Source organism: Arvicanthis niloticus, chromosome 14 (assembly GCF_011762505.2).
Source record: "Arvicanthis niloticus isolate mArvNil1 chromosome 14, mArvNil1.pat.X, whole genome shotgun sequence".
In the NCBI taxonomy this organism is placed as follows: Eukaryota; Metazoa; Chordata; class Mammalia; order Rodentia; family Muridae; genus Arvicanthis; species Arvicanthis niloticus.
Window position 1 is genome coordinate 55,635,732 of NC_047671.1, and position 26,053 is coordinate 55,661,784.

General features: G+C 41.4%; 1 protein-coding gene across 8 annotated transcripts in view; it reads right to left on the bottom strand.

The window, feature by feature from the left end:
* Window positions 1–26,053, bottom strand: part of Sap130 (Sin3A associated protein 130) — a 73,401-nt gene that overhangs the window by 12,904 nt on the left and 34,444 nt on the right. For 4 of the 8 annotated variants that reach the window (XM_034518185.2, XM_076912875.1, XM_076912873.1 and 1 more), the window contains exons 11-16: window positions 20,843–20,984; window positions 18,095–18,216; window positions 14,844–15,146; window positions 13,290–13,464; window positions 9,431–9,535; window positions 6,350–6,708 (exon numbers count right to left, since the gene is read on the bottom strand). In XM_034518185.2, the coding sequence (XP_034374076.1) occupies window positions 6,350–6,708; window positions 9,431–9,535; window positions 13,290–13,464; window positions 14,844–15,146; window positions 18,095–18,216; window positions 20,843–20,984 (1,206 nt within the window). Of the gene's footprint in view, window positions 1–6,349; window positions 6,709–9,430; window positions 9,536–13,289; window positions 13,468–14,843; window positions 15,147–18,094; window positions 18,217–20,842; window positions 20,985–26,053 lie in introns of all 8 variants that reach the window. The other 4 variants (XM_034518184.3, XM_076912872.1, XM_076912871.1 and 1 more) reach the window with 1 other exon arrangement.

Below are 26,053 nucleotides of genomic sequence, written 5' to 3' on the forward strand. Positions count from 1 at the left end.
CTGGAATCTCTCAATAATAACTCCAATATTATAGTCAGCTGAATTCTGTTAAGATGCTCTAAACATCAATTTAATGCTAATTATAATAAATAACTCTACATGCTATATACTTTTGATTAAAAATATAGATTACATTATTTTAGGTAGGATGAATCATATAAGTAAAAATAAAAGCAAAACCATAAAAGCTTGCTGCCAAGTCACAGAAAGTCGGGATATATATTACACAGGGCTATGGAAGACGAGACTTTAAGATAATCTACTCATTCCCATCTGCTACTGTTCCTGAGGCTGTAATTGTTATAACTCATGCTAACTGACTTAGAGTTGCATGTCTAGTCAGTATGTCCTTCCTAAGCTTGTGACGCTTGAGCCACCTGGAGATGTTGAGTCATAACAAGACCATGGTAAGAATCAACTGCACACTGTTTTGCTCTAAGTGTCTTCTTATAAATGGGTTTTATAAAATTTGATTTTGTAAAAGTACACTACACAAGATTCAGGAAAGTGAGGTTCTTAATTTTTCAACAGATTGTTTTTATATTTTAAAGTTTAGTTTGGGGGCTGGAGAGATGGCTCAATGGTTAAGATCTTCCAGAGGATCCAGGTTCAATTCCCAGCATCCACATGGCAGCTCACAACTGTCTGTATATATCTAGCTCCAGGGAGTTAACCTTACACAGGGGCTCCAATACCCACACACAGACATACAGGAAGGCAAAACACCAATGCACATAAAATAAAAATAAATAAATCACTGACACATAAATTTTACTTTGGTATTAAAAAGTTTCAATTCAATAATTGCAATTTTTAAGGTTTAAATTTTTTAAAGAAGATTTATTTATTTATTTAATGAGTATACTGTTGCTGGGTAAGAAAGAGGCCAACAATTCCTGGTTTACTGGCTTACTCAGAGGTCCCATAGGTGTTCATGTCCTTCTACTAGGTCTAATGATTGGGCCTTGTTTAATCAACCGATTATTAAACATTGTAAAACAACAACCAAGCTGTTAACAGTATACTCATAAATACTCAGACACACCAGTAGAGGGCATCGGATCTCATCACAGATGGTTGTGAGTCACCTTGTGGGTGCTGGGAATTGAACTCAGGACCTCTGGAAGAGCAGCCAGTGCTCTTAACCACTGAGCCATCTCTCTAGTTCCAAGGTTCAAAATTGTAATAGAGATAGATTATTCTTGCTTATAAACCCTAATCTTGTGAGACTTATTAATTTATTGTAAACTGTTGAGAAACGAAGGTAATTAAGGCATGTTTTACATATATTGTTAAAGTTAGGGCTAAAGCAGGGAACGCAAAACAACCTTAAAAGCAAACCTTAAGTTTGTTTAATGTAATATTCAAAATCAGGTCTATTAAACAATGTTTATGGACAATTCAACAGCTGAGTAAACTGGGTTAAATTTACAATATACTTTTAGGGCTGGCCATCCCCAGGCTCAAGTAGTACTGTTTCCCTTGGACAGGACAGTGACTCCATCAAAATAAATTGCAGAGAATGAGTCTGCTGTTCCTATCTCTGCCTGTGTAGCCCAGACCCGGATCACCTCCTGATCTGTAGAGAGGATGAATTACTCCCCATGTCTCACATGGCAGTGATGGATTCTCTCACCCAGTGGAGGATCTCAGTGGCCTGTACCCACATCCTTAATGTCTCAACAACAAAGAGGCAGGCACAGCATTTACTCTGCACTCAGTATCCTGAACTGATATACGGGGATGTTATGAACAGGGAACCTTGCACAACAGCCTGCCACCTGACTGGTATGGAATCTCTATGCTACTTCAACTGGCCATGACCTTTACCCTGGCTCTCAATTCTCCTCTTCTCTTAGCAAACTGATTCCAGGGCCAGTAAGTCAATAGTTGATGGTGTAAGGAGTCCCCAAGACAGTTGTAAAGAATCTAAGACAGAGGCTCTGCCACAGGGTCAGTCAGCACTGTGGACACACATTTAAACACTGAGCTGCAGGTGTCATCCTGTGGATCCACCCCATCCAAGTAAAGAGAGTAACACTGTCCGAGGAGGAAGAGACCTGGCCTATAAAGGCTCACTCACATCAGCCTCTCTGGGTCACTTTCCAGAGATGGGTGAGCAGCTCTTCAGCCTTGTTCCTGTTGCAAACCTGGAAGGCGACAGGCCTAAGCCTGAAGAATTCAATTGTGGACATTTGGAGACAGGGATCATGATGGCCAGTCCTCCCTCTGGACTCATGGTAACATCAGTCATAATGCTTCTTATGGGGCTAGCCACAGCATTTCCCCAGGACTGTACTCTGACCAAAAGATTTTACTAGTTCTGCTGTATCTAGGAATAATAGGATTGAAAATAAGTTATCTGATTTCTTTAATGAGTTATGTTCATCTATGCATCCAAATAACAGTTGGCTCTTGAAGATAAAGTAAATATTTTCCAAAAATAAATAGAGCCCTACAATTCTGTACAAGGCCAACCTCTAGTAACTGCTGAGAAAGAGGCCAACAATCCCTGGTTTACTGGCTTACTCAGAGGGCCCACGGGTGCTCATGTCCTTCTCCTAGGTCTAATGATTGGGCCGTGTTTAATCAACCGATTATTAAACATTGTAAAACAACAACCAACCTGTTAAATTTATGTAGCCAAGGGCCCAGTACAACCCTGTACAATGAATCAGTGCTTTGGCTCTTCTCTAAGTCAACTGTCAAGTAATCTAATTTGTCCTGGTTTTAGCTGACTCCATCCTGGGCTTCACCCTCTACTCCCCAGGCTGCACTCATAAACCCTACTGAGTAGAACATTCTCATTCAGCTGCACCTGCAGCTTCTGAGGTCCAGCCTTTTACAACACAAAACAAATAGTTTCAATAAATTAAACTGAAAATTTGGAACCCCCACCCTACACACCTAATTTTGTTTTGGGATCTATAAACACCTTACTGTGCCATTAGTCTGCTGGCGAACAGAGGACTGTAATCTGACCTCTGTTGAGTGGCATTCTCCTGTGTCTCCTGTGGGACAACAGTAGCACCCTTCTTTATGACAAAGTTCTCAGAAGCATTGCTTGGGCTGGGCATATGCCTACAATGCTAGCACTTACAAGGCTGAGGCAGGCAGACGGATTTAAGACCAGTTGGAGTTACACAGTGAGACTTGCCTGAACACGAAACAACAGTCTGAGGGCTGGAGACATTACTCAGTCAGTAGAGTTCTTGTCTACCATGCAAGAAGCCCAAGGTTGAATTCCCCCCAAACGGCATAAAAACAAAATAAAAATCAAAACAAAACAACAAAAAAGAACAGGTGTGGTGCGATATGGTAATCCTAGCATTTGGGAGAAGAGAGGTAAGAGGATCAGGAAATTCAAGATCATCCCTAAACAGTGAGTTTAAGGCCAGCTTGAGTCACAGTGAGACCATCTCAATAAAAATATAAAAATCACATACTACTAGATATTACAGAACATGAGTCTAACCTCAGACAGGGGACTCTGTGGCTGGAGGATGGTGAATTTGAGGCTAGCCTGGGATACACTGTAAGGAGACGGGAACTTATCGTGGATATGGTGATGCATGTATGTGACTGCAACATCTGAGATGAGAAAGCAGCAGGATGCGAACTACAGAGCCAGTCTGAGAGTCCGAGACTCATCAGACACTACCCACTTGGCTTCCACGCCTTGTCTCTTCCCTAACTTTAAGCATATCTGGTCCACTCCTGTCTCAGGCTTTAACACTTACTGCTCTTTATGCCTGAAGTGTTCTTTGGCCAGGATTCATCAGGGCCAGCACCTTAGTTAGCTCTTTCCTGTGACTCAAGGGTGTCATCTCCAGAATGAGGCTGCCTTTCCCCTGATTTATTTCTGTGTGCATGCATGTGCCAGAGCACAGGTGGAGATCAGAGGAAAACTTCTGGAAGTCAGTTTTCTCTTACTACCTACCACTGGGTCTGGGAGATTGAATTTAGGTCTTTAGGACAGGCAGAAAGCACTTTACCAGCCAAGCCGTCTCACCAGCCCCACAATGAGGCTCTTAACATCCTTTTCAAAGTTTCTGTGTTAGGTTTTCATTGCTATGACAAAACCCAAGGAGATGTGTGTTATTACTGTTGTTATTATTATTGGTTGTGTGGGTTCAAAATCCAGAACCTTGTGCACACTAGGCAAAATGCTTTACCCCTAGGCCACACTTTCACCCCACGAGTTTTATTTTGACTCATAATCGTATAGCTGGTTCCATCATTTCTAGGCTACAGCCACCAGTATGGTGATACAGACTTGCTCACCTCACAGAAGCCAGGAAGCAGAGAGGGTTGATTAAGAGGTAAGATTTGCCTAGATATGGATGGCACTATCCCATAAGCTGGTAAGCCAGAATGAGGGAAAAAAAAAAAAAAACTCCTTAAGGAGGCATTTGTCTCTGGCTGCCGTGGCATAAGCTATGCCATACGCTCCATCCTATTATGGACGAACCGTCTGAAACCAAATGCCAGAGCAAATTCCCCTTCAAACTGCTTCTTTCGGGAATTTGGTCCCAGTGAGGACCCACACATAGACTTCTGGATGCCGATTTGTCTTCCCCAGAGCACTCAGGATGCCTCTGAACAAAGTGAACTATTTATCTTGTCTTTTTATACTCCATCCTTTTTACTAGCACGTAAGCTAGAAGACAGTGGTGAGATGTTTGTTTTATCAAGTTGTGCTATTGGTCTGAGAATAATTCCCAGAGCCTTACTTACAGGTTGATGAAGGATAACAACCTCTTGTTACAGGCTGTGGCAGGAACTATGCAAATGTGTCAACAAGCAGGAGACAGAATTGAGACCATTTTGTTTTCTCTGAGGGTTAGCTATAATATCTGTAATTGAAGTACTGAGGCACCCCCCCAAAACAAACAAACAAACAAACAAACAAAGCAAATCTATGCAATATGGGAAAATAATAACAGAAGCAAAAGTAAATAAGTAGGTTTAACTCATGGCAATCTTTCTGCTTTAGCTTCTTCTGAGTCCTGAGTGTTAGGTTGCTTGGCTAAGCAGCAAGTTTGAAAAGCTATTAGAGACAGCACAACCATATGTATTACTACATAGAATGTGCCAAAAAGAGGCGTTGTTTTCCACACCCAGGCTACCAGCATAGGATGAGCAGAATCACTTGACTTCACACCAAAGATTCTTTCTTCCTTTCTGAAACAAGGGTTTCTCTGTGTAGCCCTTGACTCACTCTGTAAACCAGGCTGGCCTTGAACTCACAGATCTACCTGCCTCTGCCTCCCTAGTGCTGGGATTAAAGGCGTGCTGTACTGCGCCCAGCTACAACAAAGATTTTCTGTTTCTTAATGTTACACACTTTCTAAAGTTACTTTAAGTAGTCAGAAAGCACAGGATCACAGAATAATTAAAAAAAAAAAAAAAAACCAAAATAACCCCCAAAACAACACCCCACTTATATTCACATACCCCAAACAAGAAAAGCTTTAAAGTGACTGAACTTTTAGGGCTGGAGACTGCTCGGTGGTTAAGAGCACTGGCTTTTTTTTCAGAGGACCTGGGATTCAATTTCTAACACCAAAATGGCAGCTTACAACAGTCCCAGAGGATCAATGGCCTTTCCTGGCCTCTGAGAGTACCAGGCAAGTACGCAGTATACAGACACACATGCAGCCAAAACATATAAACACATAAAATAAAAACGAAGAAAATAGAAAAGTGACCAGACTTTTACAAACTGAAACCTTTGAGCTGAGAAGAGGAAAGGGACAGGGAACAGTTTTAAGACTTTACTCATCATGTTCTGTATGAACAGAGTGTTTTTAAAACAGTAATTCTTATTTTACTACACAATAAAACAACCAAACCTGATAGAAAGTATATTATAAATTAACAATACTTAGCTAGAATTACTTTAAAATTCTTTTAAATATTTGCGTAATCAGCACAAGGAAGCTATAGAAAGATAAGCACTGGGAAATTTATGATTATAGCTAGGAATTAAAATTACCAGAGGCAGCAAAACGCCTTTGATTTTCAAGGGGTCTGTGAGACGGGTCAATGGCTGCAGCCATGACTGATGGCTTGAGTTTGGTCCCTGGGTCCCCCAACGACTTGTTCCCTGACATTCCTAAGACTGCTGTGGTATGTGTGTACCCGCACACATAGGTGCAGAAATAAGTAATACAAAGAAGTATTCTGTAGAAGGAGACTTTCATTTCTTAGAAATGAAGGACAGGCAGGTGTGGCAGCACATACCGGAAAGTCCCAGAGGAGCCTTGGCTCCTGAGGTGGGTTCCGGGCTGACAGTCACACGAGAGCTAGGAAAGGGATGGCTACTACAATTGGGGAATGGACTTACTGGAGACAGGCCTGGAGATGTCCACTGGCTCCACTTCTTCTTTCACTTTGATATCAGGAACAGGAGGCCCCAGGACCGTGGAAGGAGTGCCGCCCACAGGGGCTGACGGTGTTGGTGCAGCAGCAATGGTCGTGACAGGTGGAGTGATGGGCACAGCTCCGGGAATAGCAGAAAGAGCAATGGCTGGTTGGGATGGAGGACTGGCTGCCGCAATCATGCTGGGAATGGTCGGTGGAGGCTGCTGGGCAGTTGGAGGGACAGCAACAGTAGGCTGTTCGGCATTTTGATTGGATATGGTCTCCAAGGACACTGTGACTGGAGTGGCTATAGACACGTGCACTTCGGATTTAGGTTTGGCACTGAAACACAGAAAGAGAGCATTATGTAGCGATTGAGACAAAACTGTCTTACTGTGAAATATCTCCAAGGAGGGCTGTTCAATTCTTTTTAAAGAGCACACACAACTGATACTCTATTCTTTAATCTTGCATGTTCATCTTCAAGTTAACTTTGAAAGAAAATCAGTTCTTTCTTTGTGTCTGCCAGGGATTGAATACAGGGCCTTCAGTACGCTAGGCTATGTTGGAGCACTGATGTACTCCAGTTCAGAATTCAGGTCTTTGAACTAGCCTGTGCTAGCAAGTTGGGAATACAGTTGACAACTGAAGTGCTTGTCTAGCATGTTAAAGGTCCTGGGTTCAATCCCTAACACAACAAAAATAAATAAATAAATAAATAAATAAATAAATAAATAAATAAATAAATGTTTTTTAAAAACTTCCCAGTCTGTAAAGTTTTTATATTCAGTAATTCAACTGAATTAGGAATAAATATCAAAAAAGAAATTCCTGAAGTCATAGCACTGAACCTGGAGTATGAACTTTTAATATATATGTTGTTCCAATTTTTATTTCTTTGAGACAGGTTCTCATTATGTACTTCTGCCTGGTTTCCAAAGTAGTGACACTGCTGCATCTGTCTTCCAGGTACTGGGATTAAAGGAGTGTGCCATCAAAAAGGGAGTTTTTTTCCTTTTTAAAGTACAATTATATTCACATTTCATGGGTACTTGATATTTTAAAATGATTTATTTTGTTATTTAAGTGTATGTGTGTCTGTATGCCTATGCATATGTGTTCAAGAGCCTGCAGAAGCTGGAAGAGGACATTGGATCCCTCAGAACTAGCATCTGTGAGCCACCTAACCTGGGTGCTGGGAACTGATCTTGGGTTGTCTAAAAGCAGCAAGTGCTTTTGACCACCAGGCTATCTCTCAAGCCTTTGTATACAATTTCTTATATGCCTAAGTTTTATAAAGAGGTGGCAAAGTTCCAAAAGATACAAAAAAAAGACAGTGTTCAAGGTCCTAGGATCAATTAGTAGCTGCAGATAAACAAAGTCCAAAGTGTGTATCTTGTTGGGCACTGCTGTTCTGGCCACAGTCTGATGCTTATGAACCACAATGAAGACCAGCACTGTACCAGAGAAACTGAGGCTGGGAAGACCGTGAGTTCAAGGTCGGCTGGGACTGCATACTGAGACACTATTTTAAAAGCAAGAAAGGAAAAAAAGGGACCAGGGAGATGCTCAGTGTATGAAGCACTGCCGGTACCAAGTTGAGGATCCTAAAATCTAGGTTCTGGGAACTAAACTTGGATCGTCTACAAGAGTAGCAAGTGGTCTTCACTGTTGAGCAAACTCTGCAGTCCAATGAAGACTTTTTATACATAATTCCGAATGTGCAACCTATAAAAGAAAACTGATTTAGGCTTCACTAAAATAAGAAACTTTTGCTTTGTAAACAATGTTTTGATAGGTCAAAAGAAATACTATCTAACAAGATGAACCTTGGGGATGCTATACTTAACAAACTAAGTCAGTTACAAAAAGTCAAACTTGGAGAATAGCTGCCTACTCTTTCAGAGGTCCTGAGTTCAATTCCCAGCAACCACATAGTGGCTCATAATCTATACAGAGATTTGATGCCCTCTTCAGGCGTATAGGCATACATACAGATAGAGCACTCATATACATAACATTTAATACATAAACCTTGAAAAAAGAGAAAAATTGTATTTATTTTTGTAAATATTTGCCAGCATGCATGTAAATGGTCCACACTGATTGGCTGGTGAGTATCCAAAGAGGGGGGAGGAGGGCAATGGAAGTACAGATGGACATAAACTACCATGTGGATGCTGATCCCAGGTCCTTTGCAAGAGCAGCAAGCAGCAAGTGCTCTTAAGTGCCCAGACACACATTCCTCCAGCACAATCTGAACCCCCATCTTTAGTTTTTTTCTTTTATTTTGAGAAAAGGTTTCACTGTGTAATTTTGGCTGGCTTGGGATTTGTTATATAGACCAATTGGCTTTCAACTCATAGACATCCACCTGCGTCTGCCTTGCACTGTATTAGGAAACTCAGTCATACTTTGTTTTTAATTTTACTTCTGTGGATGTGCTTGTGCTTCTGTGGGGGTGTACGTATTTGAGTGGAGATGCTACTTGGAGCCTCCTGAAGTTACAGGCGGTTGCAAGCTACCTTGATGTGAGTCCTAAGACTCAATCTCAGGTCCTTCTGCAGGAGCAGCAGCAATGTTCAGCCAGTGAGCAATCTCTCTAGCTCTCCCTTCCTACCCCCTCCCCTTTTTTTGAGACAAGTTTTTTTCATTGAATTTGAGGCTCACTATTGGCTGAAAGCTTCATGAATCCAGCTGTCTGTCACCCAGTGCCTGGTTTTACATGGTTGCTAAGGACCAGAACTCAGACAGCCACCTCTCCTGCTCCATGATGCCATTTTTTTAAAAAGGTATTTATTATGAGGCAGGGTCTGTGTTATATGCTTTAAACAATTCACTTAAATCCTCAGAATCAGAATGCTCTAAGGTAGACGTTAACTATTTAGAATGTTCGCTTTATAAACACTATAAATGGTAACTGGTGAGACTGAGGAGGTGTTCAGGCCATGAAACTGGAAAAGCCATTATAAAGAGGTACCAAAAAACCAAAACCCGTGTTAAACCCTTTGCTGCACAATGATGTGTAATTTAAAGTAAGAGTGATTCTAAGAGATGTGCTCACCCTGCAGGCCGAGGTGACCCGGAAGCACTCCGCACAGAGCTTTCTACTCGAGGACTGGCCACGTCAGGAGGCTGAGGAGGGAGGAGAGTTTTCCGAACTGCCATTCTGAAAGAAATGCAACAAACCAAGAAAATAGCAGTCCAAGATACACTTGCCAATGTAAGTGCAGCAGATGACAAGGCCTGCCCAGCACAGCCACTCAACAGTACAATGACAAGGCCTCTGTATGTAACTCTGGCTGGCCCAGGAATCACTATATAGACCAGGTTAGCCTCAAATCTGCTATGATCCTCCTGCTTTGTCTTCCCGAATAACAGGATACACATGCAGGTCATCACGTCCATCAACTGTTTCAATTTGCTTATTTCCCCCTCCTCCCCCCTTTTTCTTGATACAGTTTTGTTATGTAGTTTAGGTTGGCCCTGAACTCTGGATCCTCCTGTCTTAACCTTCTGAGAAAACGGGGTCACAGATATGTGTCACCACAATAAGCTTAAATGGCTTGTTACAAAATGTAGCAAGTCCCTTCCCCATCCCTGCTCACTTCCTGCTATAAACTCCAAAGGGCAACCACAGTGACCGTGAGCTACTTCCAGCACGTGACACCTCCTTTCTATCACTTGTTATTATTAAAACCCATTTTAAGGTGTTCACGATCATTATTATGCCTTCTATGCTGCGAGAGATGAGAGCAAAGTTTTGGAGGCTCATAAAGAAACTGACCATGGAAGAATCAGAGAGCTCCCGTGTTGTCAACAGAGGCCACATAGGCTCTGGCTGAGAATACATCCTTGTCTTCCGGTGGTATGGATGTCACAATGACCTTAATACATTTAGTTTGAAAACAGTGGTGAGACCAAGTGACCATGAGACTGGATTTGAAACAACAACAACAAAAGGCTAGAATCCGAGCCTGTCATTTCCATTGTCTATTCACTGAGCTACTGCCATTTTACAAAGGGTGACCGCCCGTCATCCCGGCTCCTGGGAAGACACTAATCATGTGCTTAGGAGGTATTCATCCTGAAAAAAGTAATAACTCTGTAAAAATTTGGACCTAAGAAACTTTTATTTTTATACTATTGTAGTTAAAAAAAAATCATATTGTGTGTGAGCATATACATGTATGTACCATGGTGTATGTGTCCTTTTCCCATACGCATTTGTTCTAAGGACTAAACTAAGATCATTAGCTGTGCCTTTAACTGCTGAGCCATCTCTTTGGTCCTTGCCAAACTTTTAGATAAAAGTAACAACTTTCAAGATACGCATAGGACAAATGAACAAAACACGATTACATGTGTTCAGTTGAACTAATAAGATTAGGTATACATCATTCTTTTTGTTGTTGTTTTGTTTTTTGAGACAGGGTTTCTCTGTGTAGCCCTGGCTGTCCTGAAACTCACTCTGTAGACCAGGCTGGCCTTGAACTCAGAAATCCACCTGCCTCTGCCTCCCAAGTGCTGGGATTAAAGGCATGTCCGGCAGTATACATCATTCTTAATCTTGCTACATGTAAATTTAACTTTATTTGAGAATAGATTCTTAGTGTTATTATTTTGTATATGAGTATTTTGCTTGCATGTATGCCTGTGTACTATTTGTGTCTAGTGCCCTGGGAGGCCAGAAGAGGGCATCAGATCTCCTGAAACTGGGTTTACAGATGGCTGTGAGTCAACAGGTGGGTGTTAGGAATTGAACTTGGGTCCTCTGGAAGAGCAGTCAGTGTTCTTAACCACTGAGCCATGTCTCCAGCCCAGTGTGAACGGGGTCTTTGAAAGTACAATTAAATAAACACCCCGAGTAAGATCATTGTAAATTCAGAGTGTTTCCTAAAAGTAATCACTAGTGCTTTAAGACATAACAGAGACATCGAGGTATTGAGATAGACTAGCACGATATGTTCACCAGTCAAGGATGCAATCGAGTGCCACCAGGAGCCAGGACAAACATACACTCCAACACTGCCAACACCCTGATGGGGACTATGATTGTCAGATGAACAATTCTGTTGTTTTAAGCCACCAAATTTCTCTAACAGTCCAACTTTAAGAAAGATGGGTGTGGCATACACCCATAACTCTAGCACTTGGGAGACTATGGCAGGAGGATAGTTCAAGGCCAGCCTGGCACTACAGAGACCCTGTCTCTAAAAAACAACAAAACCAAAACTATTACAAAAAAATAACAAAAGATGGGCTGGAGAGGTGGCTCAGAGGTTAAGAGCACCGACTGCTCTTGCAGGGGTTCTGAGTTCAATTCCCAGCAATCACATGGTAGCTCATAACCATCTGTAATGGGATCTAATGCTGTCTTCTGGTGTGTGTCTGAACACAGCTGTAATGTACTCATATAAATAAAAATAAATAAATACATAAAAAAAAGAGTGAGGAAGAAGCCTTGTCCAGCCCTACTCTTGGACAGGCAATAAATGAAGTGAGTGGGCACATCAGAGAGGAGACAGTATTCTCTGGAGTAAAAATCAGGGCGATGGAGCACTAGATACCGTGAGTGGCAGGTCTTGAGACCTGCTACTTTTAACATAATTGCAGCCATTTTGTACTCATTCATTCTCCATTCTGCTCATAAGGTAAAAGTAACTTCAGGTTCTTAGACTCTACTTCCCAGAAGTGGTTACCTACAGCACAGGGCTTCCCTACACTGAAAGGTATTAGAGCACACAATACTGCCTGCCACTAAAAATCAATCTCAAAAAACTGCTTGTCCTTATCAACAATTTATGTTTGATGAGAAAAAAAAATATACAGTGTTCACATTAAAGAAACCTCAAGATACATCCAAAGAGTTAATTATAGGCTATATTAACAGTTCCAGGATTAGACTTTGTGCTTTTTTTTTTTTTGGTTTTTCGAGACAGGGTCTCTCTGTGTAGCCCTGGCTGTCCTCGAACTCAGAAATCCACCTGCCTCTGCCTCCCAAGTGCTGGGATTAAAGTGTGCACCACCACTGCCCAGCCTTTTTTTTTTTTTTTTTTTTTTTTTTTTAAAGGTGGGTAGATTTGTGAACTTGGAGAAAGTTGGAGTCATTTAAGAAGAGAGAACCTCAGCTGAGAAACCTTGCCATAATACTGACCTACAAGGCAAGTCTGAGAAACCTTGCCATAACACTGACCTACAAGGCAAGTCTGCATTTTCTTCATTTTCTTGATTAATGATTGATATGGGAGAGCCCAGCTTACCACACCCCCGTGGGTTGTATAAGAGCAGGCTGAGCAAGCCAGGAAGCAGCACTTCTCCATGACCTCTGCCTCAGTTCCTGCTGCCAAGCTCCAGCCTTGTGTTCCTGCCTTGACTTCCTTCAAGATGGGCTGTGATGTGTAAGCCAAGCAAATCCTTTCTTCCCAGGTTGCTTTGGTTATGGTCTTTACCACAGCAACAGAGGCAAACTGAAACCTCTAGAGTCAGAGGGAACCCTAAAGCATACAGTATACATACAATGTATGCTTGGGATGGCCATCTCCCGACTGGAATGCTCTAGTCTGAGTACAATGCAATTTACTGAGCTTAACTGTTTTAGAGACCGTTTTTATTTAAAATAAAATTTATGTCTGTGAGTGTTTTGCTTGCATGTACATTATGTGCACCATATGTGCATGCCTAGTGTCTAGAAGCGATCAGTAGAACCCCTGGAACTGCGGCTATAGCTGCGGCTATGCTTGTGAATGCTATAGAGATGCATTCTATAAGGTCCTCTGTGAGAGTGTGACATGTTGTGACTGCTGTGACTTCTCTCTAGACCTTGGAGAAAACTTAGAAGTGTAACAGATAAAATTAAGCGGTTCCTGCATTGGATGCCAGAATCCACTATTTATGCCAAGTACACTTCTGAGCCTACTCACCCATCCGTGGCAGGTTTCTTCCGCAGTATGCTGGGCCGGGGAGACGAGCCCTGGGCTGGTGTGTTGGTGCTAGCACTCTGACTGTGAGTCTGGACCACTGTGGTTGCTGCTGGAGCGGCACTGAATGGATTGCTAATGGGGTTGGCTACAATTGTAGCTCCATCTGCCAACACCACTGCTGAAAGAGAAGTGGGGACAGGAGAGAGAAGCACAGCATTTATCTAAATGCCACATAAGACACAAGCACCACAGAGACGCCCGGTATTAGGGATTCACGCTACAAATGTCCCAATTCAAGAAGTAAGAAGCCTAGCATATGAAGTCTTGTGTTTGTTTGATCTTTAGAAAACTCCTATTCTCAAAAGATAAGAAACAGCGCTAGGCTCATTTGCTTACAAGGCACATTGGGAAAAGTCACCAAGTCTATCAATGCAGATTATAATACCATATGTCGCTTTTTTCATGTGTATGGACCTTCGGCCTGTAGGCATGACTGCTTTAGTCTCCCAACTACTGTTATGATTGGTATATAGTACTACACTCTTATCTTTTTGAAAATACATTAAAAAAACCAACCAACTAACACTTTAAGCACAATGACTCATTCTGTTTTATATGATTATTCTACTATAGTGTTTTGCCATGAACATTAATAATATTAAGATAACATTAAGATTTTGCTGCTTAAATACAACTCTGGAGAAAATGAAAAACTGAATGAGACCATTGTAAGGTAATTTTGCTCTTTTAACTTGTGCTTTTTCTAGAGCTTTTCTGACTGAGTGCAAATGTGGATTAGGATGTTTACACATGCTATTTCTGAGATTTATTCCTATTTCACTTTACATGTATAGGTGTTTTGACTGCATGTGTGTTTATAAACTGTGTGTGCACACTGTCCATGAAGGCCAAGAGCTGGGGTGTAACTCCTGGAACTGAAGTTACAGAGGACGTTAGTTGCTACCCAGGTGCTGGGTATCAAGCCTGGGTCTTCTGGAAGAGCTGTAACTACTGAGCTGTCTCATGGGCTGGCTGGCTTTCTTTCTTCTCTCTCTCTCTCTCTCTCTCTCTCTCTCTCTCTCTCTCTCTCAATTTCACTCCCATCTCAGTCCATCCTCCAACTGGTCCACATCTCATACCCCTCACTACGTAGCTCTGGCTGTCCTGGAATTTACTATGTAGACCAGGCTGGCTTTTATCTCACAGAAATCTACTCTGCCTCCCAAGTGCTGGGTTTAAAGGTGTGCACCATCTTTTGAGGCTCACACATACTATGTTTAAAGTGAATCTATGGTAAATTTGAAGCAACTCATCTTATAAAGCCCGACAGTGGCAGGGCCAAGATTAAAACCCAAGCATACTTCTCCCATGCATTTGTTTTAAAACTCAACTTCTTCTCTTTGTTGTGTTTACACAAATGGCAGTGCTCATGTGGTTTTCTCATTCTGCTGAGGACTGACTCCAGGTTATGTGGCTGGCTTTTGATTAGCCCCTCTATTTGTAGAGCCCCCCACCCCCACTCCCCACTTTTTCCCATCAAAGAGTTAAATTTACCTGAGGTTTTTCCTTCAGGCTGTGGCTGCTGATTACCCATTGCTGCTGGCTGAAGCCCCTGAGTGTTGATTGGGGCTGCTGAATGGATTCCTTGGGTGCCAATTGGTGCTGGCTGGATCCCTGACGTCCCAATGGGGGCTGGCTGGATTCCCTGTGTACTGATGGGTGCTGGCTGGATCCCCTGGATATGTCGGGCATGTGAGGCATCCACTGTCATCAGCTGCATGGGGTTCAAGTGGACTGTAGAGGCTACACCAACGCCAGTCTGAGCTGTGATGGTGGAGTTTGGGGCCTGAGCTGAAACTGAAAATAACACAGAAGGTCAGTTTCAGATACACACAGAGATAACAGAAAAGTGAACAGTTTCCTTACTATGTAAGGAGTTGGGGGGTGTGTTTGAGTGGCAGCGCATTTTTACCTAGCATGTAACAAGGCTCAGGGTTCAATCCTCAGCTGCTATTATTATACTCAGCACAGAAAACTATGTACTAAGGATTGTTTTTCTTTTCATTACCTACCGATTTCTTTTTGCAAAATTATCAGGAATACAATAAAATTAGAAAGTTGGGCTTATACTTATAATCTTAGTATTTAAGAGGATAAGGCAGGAGGACTGTTGTAGGTTCTAAGTGAGCCTGAGTTACATAGCAAACTCTAGGCCAGCCTGGGCTACATTTTAAGAATCAGTTTTAAAAATACTCTACTAGATTACAAATATTAGCTAGACAACAGTGCTAAAAAATAATATAAAACTCCTAAAATAACCCATGGGTTGACCAGGTTAAGAATATTTACTTTAACTGATAGAAATCCTGTCAAAGGCACTTCTAATTGCGTGTCTTTGTGTGGTATGTGCACATCTTTGTGGGTGCACTTGGAGGCCAGAAGCACTGGATTCCCTAGAGCTGAGTTACAAGCAGACATGAGCTGCTTGCGAGATGTGGCTGTGGGAATGAAATCTGGGTCCTCAGGTAAGAGCAGTGCACTCTCAACCACTGAGCCACTGCTCCAGCCCCACAGGAGAATTCTTTTACTGGAATAACCATGAAAGGGTAGAATCTATTTCCAAGTCTATAAAATATTTTAGAGCACATGAAATTTGAAACCAGTACTGTTCAAACGGAAATATATGGTCACATACAATTTTCAGTTTTCCAGTGGCCACACTGAAAACTACAAGTGGGAGCCTCAGAGATAGGGCTGTGGTGAGAGAGCCTGAGTCACCTTCCCAGCACCCATGCCATTGGCTTACACCCCTGCCACCACAACGCCAGTGCACTCGATGCCCTTTGGACTCCTTGGGTACCAGCACTCACATATGAACACAGAATGCCCATCCCCCATCATTAAAAACAAAAATAAAAATAGGAAAAAGAGGGCTGGAGAGACAGCTCAGCAGTTTGGTCCCAGTACCATGTTTGGTGATTCAAAACTATCTGTAACTGCAGCTTTAGAAGAGCTGAAGCCAGCTTCTGGCCTCCGAGGGCACCTGTGCTCTCATACATGTAATATCCACACACGGACACACAAGTGAATAATGAAATAAACATTTAAAACCAGCATCTCTCAGTGACAAAATTAATTAATTAACAGATCAGAAACCTATTGTGGTGGTTCATGTCTGCAATCCCAACACATTGGGGGGGGGGGGGGGAATCAAAAGTTAAAGGTCATCTCCCGTTACTCAACACGTCAGCCCAAAATACAGGGGATTTTGTTTCCAAGTAACAACAACAACAGGGCAAGGAGATGGGTCAGTACGTAAGGGCACTTATGGCCAGGCCTGATTACGTAAGTTCTAACTCCCAATCCCACACGCAGGCACATGATGCTGTGTCATGGGGAATGTGTGGCAGCTGGAGGACACTACCATATGTAAACTCAGGCCAGGAAACTTGGCCTTAGTAGCTTTACACACTGAGCCATCTCACCTGTTCAGGCTTTTGGTTTTTAAAGACAGGATCTTACATATCTCAGGCTGGACTCAAACTTGCTATGTAGCAGACAACCTTGAAGTATGTGGAAGACAATCCATGCTCTTCAGTGTTCAGAATTTTGGTATAAATCATCAAGCTTGGTTTATACCAAACCAGAGCTCTGTGCATGCTGGGCAACGGCCCTACCAACGGAGCCACATCCTCATCCTGAAACTGGTTTGTTTGTTTTTTGGACTGTGCCATGCAGAGTCACGCAGGTAGGTTGGAAACTGCTATGTAACCCAGGCTAATATTGAATGTACGACCCTCCTCCCTCAGCTTCCTACGTGCTGGGATTCTATCATATAATACAACCCTACACCTGGCTCACTCTGGACAAGGCTTTCTGAGATCTAGAGAAAAAAGTTATACAAACTCAAAGCTAGGAATTTTTTCTAGGGATAGAGGAGAGAGTTGGTTTAGCAGTTAGGAGTGCTTTCTGCTCTATCAGACTCATGTTCATGCGGCTTATAAATGCTGGTAACTCCCGCTCAAAGGAATCTGAGGCTCAAACACATGTATATAGAGACTCACATATAAATAAACCTTACAAAAAAAAAAAAAAAAAAAAAAAAGAAAGAAAGAAAGAAAGGAAGGTAGGTAGGTACTTTGCCAGGCATGGTGGGGCACAACTTTAATCCTAGTACTCTGGAGACACAGGCAGACAGAGCTCTGTGATTTCAAGGTAGGCTAGTCTACTCAAGATGACCTTGACCTTGAGTTCTAGACAGCCAGGACTGTTACACAGAGAAACCTTGACTCAAAAAACCAAAACCAAACCAAACCAAACCAAAACCAAACCAACTCCTTCCCACTCCTCCCCCCACCAAAAAAACAAAACACAAACCAAAATATACCCCCCCCCACCAAAAAAAAAACAAAAAACAAAACACAAACCAAAATATTCCACACTTATTTTTCTGGGTTATCTGATAAATAAGTATTTACAAATCAGGTTGGCAGATTAAGCATACCAAGACTTAATACCAACAAAACCCCTGTAGAATGTAACTTTATTCATAGAAATTATATCATTAAATATATATTAACATGATTACTCTCAGGGTAGGATGAAACTATTCAAATACCACAAATAAGAAACCACCCTTCATAGATCATAAAAATGTTGATTAAAGGTGCTTGCAGTCTTACATGATCTGAATCTGGCAAGAAGCTAGAATCAAAGTATCTCTTACTGAAATACTCTGATCAATTTCTTTTTCACTGCTGACAAAAGTGACAACATGCAAAAGCTTCTTCAGTGTGCGCTCATACCTGGGTACTGGCGGATAGTGGAAACGGAACTGGTGATGGGTGTGTAGGTGTGAGCAGCCAGTGGGTAGGCAGAGGGTGGGTAAGTTGGCAAGAAGTACTGGAACTGAACAGGAACGGAAGGTCTAGAAATACAGCACAGATTACATGAACAAAGTTATTTTCTTCATTCAAAGGATCCTATCCCCTAGACCCCCTTGACATCTTGTACACCACCACACAGATTCTCCCAACTGAGTCCCAACCTTACATCAAAGGACAAAACCAAGAAGCTGTAAACAAGTCAGTGGTTACTATTAGTACCCATGTCAATTAGTATCAACAACAGTCTCTATAGATGACTTTTTAAAACTTTGTTTTCTGAGAAAAACAATTACCAAAACAAGTGACAAACCCTAGTTGATGAGATGGTCATTTGAGTCCAAGAGTTTGAGATGACCATGGTACCACAGCAAGATCCCTTCTCTAGCCAATGAACTACTCCACTCAAAACATAGTTATATTGTTTTTGTTAGAAAATTTAATCAAACATGCATAGAAAAATAAACCTAATTTATAGAAACAAATTCAGAGACCAGAAAATAAGAAATGAGATTTATTTTGTTTTTCTGAACTTAATACTTTCTTGATTTCAAAAATGGTTAGGGAAAGTATGAGAAAAGACGACAAATTTTACTCTATACTTAGACTAAAGAATTGTACACAAAATTGAATTACACAGAGAAACAAGTCCTTCACAAAGTTTGTCAGAGGAAGAAAAGAGTAACTCAGCTACAATTTCTATTCCTGCTTTACATATTTAAAAATCTAAAGAAAGCAACTATTTGAAGCAGCTTAAAATTTTTTCAAAAACATGGCACACCCTTCATGAAACAAAGTCTTAAAATAGGAACGGAACTTGTATTCATCAAAGTGCATATGGGATGGAGGACATCTGTCAGAGAATGCCGTTAAGGCAGGAATGAGACAAGGGTGTGCACCATCTCCACTAAGACTGCAGTTTAATCTCACTATTTACTTCATGTGTATGGGTGTTTGGACTGCATGCATGTATGTGTACCATGTGCACAGTGTCCTTGGAGGCCAGAGTGGGACTTAGATCGCCTGGAAGTGCAGTTACAGATGGTTGCAGGCTGCCATATGGATGCTGGGAACTGAACTCAGATCCTCTGAAGAGCAACCAGCCCCTAACTGCTGAGCCATCCCACTGATACCATATTGAAAACTCTGGCTACTTCTTAAAATAAATGAAAACGAAAAGATAATGTTTATATGCAACAAGCAACCAACAATTGTCCTGCCTACTTATAGATGAAATGTACATGCTTGCCTTGTAAATCTAAGAGAACATACAACATTTTAGAAGTCATAAGAACATTTAGCTTGGTAGACAGACATTAAAGCAATGTATTAAGTAAAACCGTAAGTATTTCTAAAAGATTTACACTGTGGGGAAAGGAATACAGCCATGGAATGGGACTGAATTGGAAGTGTCAGTGTGTCTTCAAATGTCACTCACTTCTGACCCTGGCCTGCTGCAAAGGCATGGAGGACCAACAACCTATAGCTAAAGCCAAGCAAAGGCTGAAGTGCAGGTCTCCAAACGATCCAAAGCCTCCTGGGCTCAGTGGCTATGTGTGTGGTAGGAAATAAAGGAAGGGCTATGGTGGAAGAGAGATGGTAAATCCCACAGGTATGGTCTTAAGGGTATCCCAAAGGAGACCGTTTTAACTCCAAACAGATGATAGCAATGAATACAACTAAATTCCTAGCCCACTAATTAATAAAACTAAATTCATAGGCTCAGATTGATTAAAAAAAAATCAAACAAAAGTCAAATAAATTAATACATACAGGAAAGTTTCTTCACCTCAGAAAGCCAACCATGACATGGAAGAAGCAACAGAAAAGTCAGTCCTTTGCAAATCTCATAACTAATTTGGCCATGAATTATCAAAACATACAGTGATTGAATAAAAAGACACAGTCTCAAAGTTGTTGTTATTGATACAAGATTTCATTACACCATCCTGTCTGTCCTAGAATTCTTTATGTAGACCAAGCTGATCTGAAAGTCATGGAGAGTCGAATTGCCTTTTGTCTCCCAAGTGCTGTGGTTAAAGGTGTGTTCCACCACTCCTGGCAGTCTCAGTATTTTACACAGGCTCTAAAGCATCTTGCTTGAGTCTACTGTTTCCCTGCATATCCAATTCTAAATAGTTCCCCACTAAAACAACAATGACAACAGCAACAACAACAACAAACTAGTACTTCTTCAGCTTGTTCACAAAAACCAACTCCCCCAACACCCCCCCCCCAAAAAAAAAACCCACTCCAAAAATGTACAGCCTCAATCTGTGGTGAGGACACAATATGACAAAACCAAAGTGCTATTCAACAATATAACTGGCCTGTCAATGGGACAATGAAGGTGTAGAAAGGAGAACGGACAGCTACAGTCATTTCAATTATTTGTAATTGCTTACATGAATATACTGCTCTTAGGAGAAACAAATATAAGTACTTATGGAAAAAATGATGATCTTGCAACACATTCTAAAAAATAGTTACGAAACAAAACACCAAACCCAGAACAAAACAAAACACAGCCAAGAAATGAATACTAGAATGACCACCAGAAGAATAATGGCTTTCATAACACTAAAACAGAAATTCGATAATATATTATTTTCAGAAGGAAAGCAAAGCAATACCATGAGAGATGAGGGCAATTGAGACATTGCCTCCTACCTGTTGTCATTCCGGGTTTCCATGGCCACAGGATTGGGAGAGGCCCGATGGCCGGAAATGGGAATCAGGCTACTCCTCTCCGAAGGGTAATCAGGCTGGATCCGAGGGGAAGTATGTGTGATCTGCTGGGGCACCACCTTAGCTAAAGATAATAAAGCATCGATTCCATTACTACTCATGGGCGAGCCAGACATGGTGAGTAGTATCCTTATAAATGCCTACAGTTTGCCTTTACCTAACGTTTTCAGCCTGGCTTTTTGGGGATCCCAAGATTGAACTAATTAGAGGCTTAAGAAATTCACCGATATACAAGCAAGAGGATATCTAGAATTAGTATAAAAATGAGCATGGTGGCGTGAACTTGGGACGGAGACAGTCTTCCCTTGGAAAACAAAAAATGGGGGGATGCCTGGAGCTCATGGGCCAGCTAGCCTAGCCTACTTGGCAAGTTTCAGGTGAGTGAGACACCCTGCTCAAAATATAAAGTGGATGGCTCACATGAAACTGAGGTTGACTTCTAGTCTCCACAACCATCTGTGTGTACATGCATGTACACACATGCACACATAACCCCAACCATTAACACATCACACACACACACACACACACACACACACACACACACACACACACCCCAGCAAAATATTTTGATATAAAATAGGAATGATTTTAGAAGAAATTTGAGGATAGTCATATCCTTGGGCTAGCACTCACATGAAAACTAAGGGTAAATCAGCTGTTATATTCTCCCTATTGCTACATGTTGGATTTTACCTTAATAGTCTACCAAATGTCTCCAAAGTTCAAATTCTCCTCAGTTCAGACCTTGATTTATGTTTCTAACTGCATCAGCAAAGTTAACTTCAACTTCTTACTATACAGAATACATTCAGGTACAGTTTGATGAAAAGTCAAATCTGCGTTGGTGAGATGGCCCAGTGGAAAGAGCACTTGTCTGGAAGACTGCTGTCTGGGACCCACTCATGTAGTGAAAAAAGGGACTTACTCCTCGGAGGTGTCTCCTGTTGCCATACAGACATACAAAATATTAGTCAAGTCCAAGAAAGTCTGCACACTCAGGAGACTGTCACTGATTTTTCCACTATTTCTTAATGCCAAATGTATATGGCAAGTTAATATTAAAAGTCAAATTCAAGAGGTGGAGGTGGCTCACCACTTAAGAGCACCCACACGGTGGCTCACAACCATCAGTAACCCAACTGCAGGAGATTCAACATTCTTTTCTGGTCTCTACAGCTATCACACACACATAAGTCAGCAAAATACTTACATACACAAAAACAAGTAATTCTTTCACTAGGGTCTAGTTGGGTGGGTCGGCCTGATCCTCCCCTCCATGCAGGCTTTCCAAGTCTCCAGAATAAGCCTGGGTCCCACATCTAGGCTTCTGCAAGTCCACGCTTCCCCACCTGGCTATAATCTACATTCCCTTCTCATTACACATCCCACCTTTCTTTCCAGTCAGATCCGGTACATCCTTCACCAGGGCCTAGTGTCTGTCCTGTGCATGCACCCCCTCCAACTGCCTCGTCTACCCCCAATCCAGGCTTATACAGGACACATGTATGCCAGCCCAGGTTCCCATGTCTACTTAACTTCACTTTACTTAAAGCCACAGCCAACCTAAAGGCCTAACCTGGCCTGCACGGCCTATGTCCTGCCCCAACCTACTCTGCTCATATTGGATAGAGAAGTAACAAAAGAGTCCACATACCTAGATATCAACATAAAAATACAAAATATAAAAGATCAAGGTAGTATCCACCCCCAAACTTATCGGTCCTATAGTAATGGTCACAAATAAGAACTACCTAAAGATGAGGCCCAGAATTTAAAAGAACAATCAAAAATTTCATCAAAGAATTTAAAAAGTTTAAAAAAGACAAAAACAGCTCAATGACCTTAAAGAGAATAAAATGTCTGAATGGTGCCAACAAAACAGAAACATAAGGCTGATGGAAATCACAGAAAACTGAATTCAATAAACAAACATAGCAACTCAGGGTGAGATGAAGATAGAACTGAAAATTCCAAACAGCCCAACCAGGAAACACAAAGGAGAATCTTCCAAGTAGACTGAATCAAGCAGAGTATGAGGACTTGAAGACAAAGCAGAGAGGACACCTAGAAGAAATAAGTGAAGAATACAAAAACAAACCAAACTAGAAAAGGAACATACAGGAAACATGGGACACCATGAAAAGACCAAGGGTTTGACCTAGAGAGCAGACAAGGGAAAGAATAGCAGGAAATGACAGACTGATGGCTGACAAGACCATTGAAGAAAATGTCACCAAACTAAAGAAGGACAAACCCAAACAGATACAAGCACAAACAAGACAACAAGACCAGAAAAGAAAAGAACATCCCTACAGCACATCCTAGTTAAACCACTAAGGAGAGAACAGAGTATGTGAAGATACAAGAGCAAACGAAACACAAGTCGCAAGTAAAGGAAAATCCATCAGAAAACCAACTGATTTCTCAGTGGAAAGCCAGAAGAGCCTAGAGCAATGCATTCCAACTCCTAAAAGACTGCCAACAAACACTAATTTACCCAGCAAAACTGTCTGCCGCAGTTGAAAGAGAAAGAAAACTGTCCCATGATAAAAAACAGCACCACCAAAAATTAAAAACACATGTACAATCAACAAACTTCTTTCAATAATAACTTTATATATTAACAGACTAAATTCTCCAATCAAAAGACACTGGCTGAATTGATCAAGAAACAATTAACTGATCTACTGTCTACAAGAAAAACAGCTTTAAAGATCGGTACTGCCTTAGAGTGAAAGGGTGGATAACTGTACTCTTGTCAAATAGAAGGGGACACAGCAGAAATCCTTGTATCTGACAAAATAGACACCAACTCAACACTTATCAGAAGAGGTAAAAAAGTGTACTTCATTCTAATCAAGAAGAAGGTTATTCTCCCAAAAGTCATTCATAGATTCAATACAATCCCAATCAAAATCTTCATCTCATTCTTCACAGGAGTAGAAAAAAAGAAAAGAAAAGAAAACAAAACAAAAAACCTACACTAAAATTCATATGGATCCACAAAAGACCCCAGATAGCCTAAATAATCCTGAGCCAAACAGAGCTCTGGACTGCAGGGGTTACCATTCTAAAGCTCAAAACATACTGCAGAGCCACAGCAATGGAACAATAGGCTCAGCACAAACACAGACACGGAGACTAACAGGGAAAGTAGAAGCTCAGAATGCAAGCGCATGTTCTACAGCCATCCAGTATGAAATGCCGACACATACCCTGGGAAAGATAGCATCTTCCACAACTAGTGCTGGGACAGAAGAATGAAATTAGACCCATATCTATCATCTTTCACAAAAAGCAAATTCCAAATGGATCAAAGACCTAAGGGTAAAACTTGAAACTCTCAGTTAAAAGATAGGCAGTACTCTCTATAGGATATAGGGGCAGGAAAGGACTTTCTGAATAAAATTATATTTGTCCAGAAACTGACACCAACAATTGACATATGGGAAAGCTTCTGAACATAGAAAGAAACAACCAAGCAGGTGAAGAGGATTTCCACAGAATGGTAGAGAATATTTGCCAAATATTCATCTTATAGAAGATTATTACAGAATAAATAAAGCTTGAAAGGGGTAAAAAACAACAACAAAAAACAACAAAAAAACCCAAACCAAAACAAAAACAGATACCTCATGTAAAATAATGAACTGGGAATCTAAACAGAGAATTCTCCAAAGCATGTTCACTGCCCCTAGCAACTTGGGAAATAAAAAATCAAAACAACTTGAGATTTCCTCTTATCCCAGGTAAAATGGTAAATATCAATAACCTGCTGGCCAGGACTTGGGGAAGAGAGCCCTCAGATTGTCTGTTGGTGGGACTGCAAACCGGCCCAGCTATTTTAGAAAGCCATGTGCAGAACCCTCAAAAAGCTAAAAGTAAATCCACCATACGACTCTGCTACACCATGCCTGACTCATGCCCAGAGGACTTGATATCCTACTCTGAAGCCACTTGCTCAGCCATGTAGTTCACAACAGTAAAGAAATGTAAATAACCGAATTGTCCTTCAACGGATGAAGGAATCGTGAAAATGTGGTATGTCTATACATGGAATACTATTCAGTATACTGGTGTGAAAAAAATGTAATCATGGAATTTTCAGGTAAATGAGTGGAATTAGAAAATACCATACTGAATGAAGAAACCCAGACCCAGAAAGGCCAGTATTTCATGCACTGCAATGTGGTTCCTAGGGTCAAGTCTTCAGGTGTGAACATACATGTATATAACCCATAGTAACTGTGGAAACCAGGAAAGTAAAGAGAGACCATGAGGAGCAGGAAGAAACAATAGAGAGGGACTAACACGGGCTGAGTGACTTGAGGAAAAAGAGGAAAACGGAGGACTGATTTTATTAGGATGAGGGAAGGAGATAAATACCGAAGGAGTGAGGAAGAGTTGAATAAGTGGCTGAAGATATTTGAAAGTTAGTTATTACCTACCTACCTACCTACCTACCTACCTACCTACCTACCTACCTACACACACACACACACACACACACACACACACACACACACACACACACACACAATTTTTAAATGAAAATTTCCCATCTGGGCTGACAATGCTTTCCCCAAATATACACAGACTATCTAACAAAAATCCCAACACCAGAAATGAGCAGTCTGTCTTTGTTGGTCACGGTTGTCTAAGAGAGTTCTGAAGCATAGGCTATATCTTTAGCCCTTGGTTGCAGCCTACAAGTGAAAAGTCTATTTCACAAGCTCCACATACTTTAGAGACAGGCCACAGAAGACTCACGCTGGACTTGACCTGAAAGTTTCTTTCATGAGGAGGAGCTTTCATGGTACCAGAAGTCTCCAGTCAAATTTTCAAGGGAGAAAAGCAAAGAATTGTCCTACCCAGCTATGACATATATGACCCACAACAATGACCAGCATGGCATAACCCTAAGATGCATTAATGGCACACATATGTAGCGTTACATACAGGTGGCAGGCAAAGACTTTAGCTGGACTTAAGGTCCACTCAACATGAAGGAAATTATGCCTAGTACTAGAAATCTAGCGAATTACCTGAGGTTAGTAAAGTCATGGATCTTGGAGGAAAACCAATGTCTTGGTTAGGGTTTTACTGCTGTGAAAAGACACCATGACCAAG